Source organism: Ciconia boyciana, chromosome 22 (assembly GCF_034638445.1).
Source record: "Ciconia boyciana chromosome 22, ASM3463844v1, whole genome shotgun sequence".
In the NCBI taxonomy this organism is placed as follows: Eukaryota; Metazoa; Chordata; class Aves; order Ciconiiformes; family Ciconiidae; genus Ciconia; species Ciconia boyciana.
Window position 1 is genome coordinate 6,715,252 of NC_132955.1, and position 4,253 is coordinate 6,719,504.

The 4,253-nt window shown below is 40.4% G+C and overlaps 1 protein-coding gene across 1 annotated transcript; it reads left to right on the forward strand.

The window, feature by feature from the left end:
* The first annotated feature begins 328 nt into the window (after nucleotides 1-328).
* On the forward strand, nucleotides 329-1,288 carry LOC140662639 (olfactory receptor 2AP1-like). The gene has a single exon (XM_072886209.1). It carries the CDS (start codon nucleotides 329-331, stop codon nucleotides 1,286-1,288), a length of 960 nt encoding a protein of 319 aa, XP_072742310.1.
* The last annotated feature ends 2,965 nt before the right edge of the window (nucleotides 1,289-4,253 follow it).

A 4,253-nucleotide genomic window follows, 5' to 3' on the forward strand; every position in this document is an offset into this window, starting at 1 on the left:
GAACTAAGACAGTAGTCTGGTTGAGAGAGAGAGAGAGAGAGAAAAATCCTCTTACAGTATAGTTAATCTCAATTATTTTGAACACCAAATGTGGGATTAATATGTCCAGATACATGTGTCTACACTGAGGGTAATTGTGTGTGCAACAATATTTAATTTAACAAATAACACCAGGTCCCTGGCAGATCACTTTTGTGTTCCTCAGCCTCGTACAATGTTAACAGTAACGTCTTTCTTCTGTAATTACTCGCCGATGATGGATCAATAATTAAATGTAGTTTTTGATGCTTTATTCCAGGCTGTGGTGCATTTCCTCTTGGCTTGATACATGGCAAATGGGGAATGTAGAAATAAAACAGTCATCACAACTTTTCTGCTCCTGGAATTCGGGGATATCCCAGAAATGCAACCTTTTCTCTTCCTCCTTTTCTTGGTGATCTATGTTGTGACTGTGATTGGCAACATCCTCATTTTTGTTTTGGTGGTGGCTGACCGGCACCTCCACAAACCCATATACTTCTTGTGCAACTTGTCCTGTTTGGAGACCTGCTACAGCTCTACCATCCTGCCCAGGATGTTGTCCAGCTTTCTGACTGGGGACAAGAGCATTTCTATTGGCAGCTGCATCACACAATTTTATTTCTTTCGTTCCCTAGCAGCCACTGAAAGTTTTCTCTTATCAATGATGTCCTGTGATTGGTATTTTGCAGTATGCAAACCCTTTCACTACAGAGCTGTCGTGAATAGCAGATACTGTCTGCAGCTTGTAGCTTGGTCTTGGATGAATGGTTTCCTTGTTATGGCCATAAGCTGCTTCCTGATTTCACAACATTCTTTCGGTGGTCCCAAGTTTATTGATCATTTCTTTTGTGATTTTGCTCCAGTGATAAAACTCTCCTGCTGTGACACCAGCCTGACTGAAATGTTGGTGTTCATCCTCTCATCGATAAGTGCACTACCCCCTTTCCTACTGACCCTGGAGTCCTACATGTGTATCATCACCACTGTCCAGAGAATGTCTTCCACCACTGGGATGAAAAAGGCTTTTTCCACTTGCTTTTCCCACCGCATTGTTATTACAGTTTTTTATGGAAGCTTAATAATTGTTTATGTTCTGCCAAAAACTAAGACTCTAAGAGCACTGGATAAAGTCTTCTCAGTTTTCTACACTGTTGTGACTCCACTGCTCAACCCCCTCGTCTACAGTCTGAGAAATAGAGAGGTGAAGGATGCTCTGAGTAAAGTGGTCAAGAAATGTGAATATTTCCTGAAGGTTAGAAAGTTTTAACCATTTTCTTCCCCTAGAAGACCATGACAGAAAATAACTTATGATATTTGAGGGAAGATTCTCCTCATGTAATTTGTAGCCCACAGAGCCTGTGGGATAGACTTTTCACTATCAGCTTAGCTAATCTGGCCTACCTTAGCTGCCCAAGTGAGGATGAGACATTTTTCTCTGGAAAAGGGTCATCTCTCTTTACCAATTTTACCAGCTGCCTCGGTGACCAGTTCAGCTTTCAATGTCTAACTAGTGATACCTCGAATCAACTGATTGCAATCCCACTCCTCTGAAGAGTGGCCCATTTCACTTTAAGAGAGTTGTTGAGGGCAGTTGATTCTTAGACAAATAATTTAGATTTAAAGAGTGATTTTTTTAGGCAGCTAAAGGTAGGTGAGAGGAACAGATCTAATGCAGAGGGAGCAATTTTATCCCTGTTTTAGAGTAACTATACCAATATGACTATAATTGTCACAGTGAATGTGAATGCTACACAGTTGATTGCATAGCTGCAAGTTTGCATATTTAAAAAAAAAAATAAATGACACACTACTAACTCTTAATTGGTTATACTTTTTTAGACATTTCATATTCGTATTTATTTGTAATTGTCGTCTCAGCTGTTTTTAGCCATTATGTGAACTTCATAAGCTTTCTCTTCTAGACTCGACACTGATGGCAAATGTAAACATGAGTTCTGCAGAGATGCAGGTGACCCACAACCATGGAGTCAGTTTTTCATTAATACCTTGGGATGCAAAAGTGGCTGAAGAAAGAGAACTGTCTTAAACTTTTTTCTTCACAAAGACACCCATACCTTTTCATGTCAGTAACTACAAATGCTTTTCTGTACTTAGCCTGAGATTTTAACATTCCTCTAATATTTTATGTCTATGGTTTAGAAGCCTAAGCCTGTCACCCTAGAAGTCTTTAAGAATCAATGGTGAGAAATTTACACAGACTGGTAATTTCTTTGACCTTTCTTGGAAGTTCATTGCAGGATGGGCTGACTCACCCTTTCTGAGATCACTATTTAAAGAAATTTGCTGCAGCAATTTTCTTTAGATGTTTAAGGAGGATGAATTGCCAGGGTAACTCTCCTCATATATTTCATGATGCATTGAAAAATAGGACCATAGTATTCTATAAAGTTCTGTGGGGAAGTCACTCTTTCCATGTAACAGGACCCCTGCTGATTCTCCAAAGCTGACATTTATAAAGATGTCAAAATTTCCACTTTGCCACAATATGTGCTTGGAATTGGTATTTAAACCCCATAAGGCTTAGGGTAGTCTTCTTCTTCTTGGTTTTTTTTACCTGGGGGCTAGGACTCATCTAAGCAAACTAAGTGCCTCCAATATAGCCTGCACTGAAGCTAGTCACCCTGAGATTCCCCTTTGAGTTGGTGAGGAGAAAAACATGGTTCACATGGCGCAGCTGACCTCTTTTAGACATTGAAGGAGAAATCCACAGGCATAACCAAAATAATCTAGTGTGTAAATTAACTTCCTGACAATGAACAACTACTGCTTTTGCAGATACCTTGGGGTATCCAAGTCAACTGCCTGAGGCTTACATATATAACACAGTACATAAGGGAAACCTACACCCTTATGAACTGACAGCTGAAGGCCAGGTAGGATACCACCCAGCACCTAATGATACTAGGCATCTGTGTTTAGGAAACTGAGTCTTTCCTTAGCATGTTTTCAGATTGTTTGTGTCATTCTGTGTGCCTTCCAGCTGTATATCCAAAAGGCTGCCTGGCTTTAGATGTACCTTTGTGTATCTCTCACATCCTCTAGAAGATCCAAAATGATACTAGATGCCTGTCTGTGTACACTTGAATTGTTCCTCTATTTCTTCTTACCTGAACAGCTCATTGGACTCCTGGAAGCACCAATCAAAGAACACAACATAAGATATGAATGTTCATTAATTACCTCACAGAATGAAAAACAAAGCCAAATTTATCATCATCATTGGTTATCCATATGATTGAGGAGTGTGTGGCATGTTTAATGTAACAAATTAATCAGTTCCATAAATAAGTTACTTGTGCTTGTCCCTGTGATCCTGTGCTGTGATCCTGACCCTTGTCCTGTGATCAGGTGCTCTGAGCACAGGAACAGTCCAAATCCATCACACTGAGCTTATTTATGAGGAATCTTACTTACAAGGTAAACAGGACTTGAGTGCTCAGCACCTTTGTGGTGTGTGCCTTAATGGCACGTCAATGTGGGTTCATTCTGCAGGAAAATTGTGGTGGGGAGTAACAGTTCTATAGAGCTCTGCAAAACAGTCTACCACCTGCAACTGAAATAGATGGGTCCTTACTAATTATAATACACAAAAGGGAATAATTAGGCCCCTTACATGCCATGGCATGTAAAATTTGATTATCATCCTAAATCTGGAGCTTAGGATCAAATCTAATGAAGGAAATTAGATTTTCACCACCCTTTGAACACAACAAATTCACAGTTCTCAGGTGAAGCTCCTTATCCTATAATCCATTTGTAGTTAAGGCATATACCCAGGCATTTCCAAGGCGCATCCTTGACTACAAACCTGACTTTTTGATAGAATTTGGATTAAAATAGCTGAGATATAAATTTGACACTGGGCTAAATGAGGAGGCAGAAATCAGTTGCCAACACAAAGGTGCCTAGCAGTATTTGCTGTGCTCTAAGGTATTCTACCTGCCTTCCAGACGCTGCTTCAGAAGTATTTAGTTCTCCAAAAAGTCCTGTGTCATATCTTCCTGCCCTGTGTAAATTGTTTTAGATGCTTATGTTTAGGAAACTGAACCCAGCTCTTTGGTTGTCTGGCTCTTCAGACCCGACTGATTGCCTTATTGTCAGAGTGTCGTGGTTTAACCCCAGCTGGCAACTGAGCACCACACAGCTGCTCACTCACTCCCCCCTGGTGGGATGGGGGAGAGAATCAGAAGAGTAAAAGTAAGAAAACTCGT

What these genes read in the sequence shown, in the direction of transcription:
- LOC140662639 (XM_072886209.1), top strand. Translation starts at nt 329, where the DNA reads ATGGCAAATGGGGAATGTAGAAATAAAACAGTCATCACAACTTTTCTG.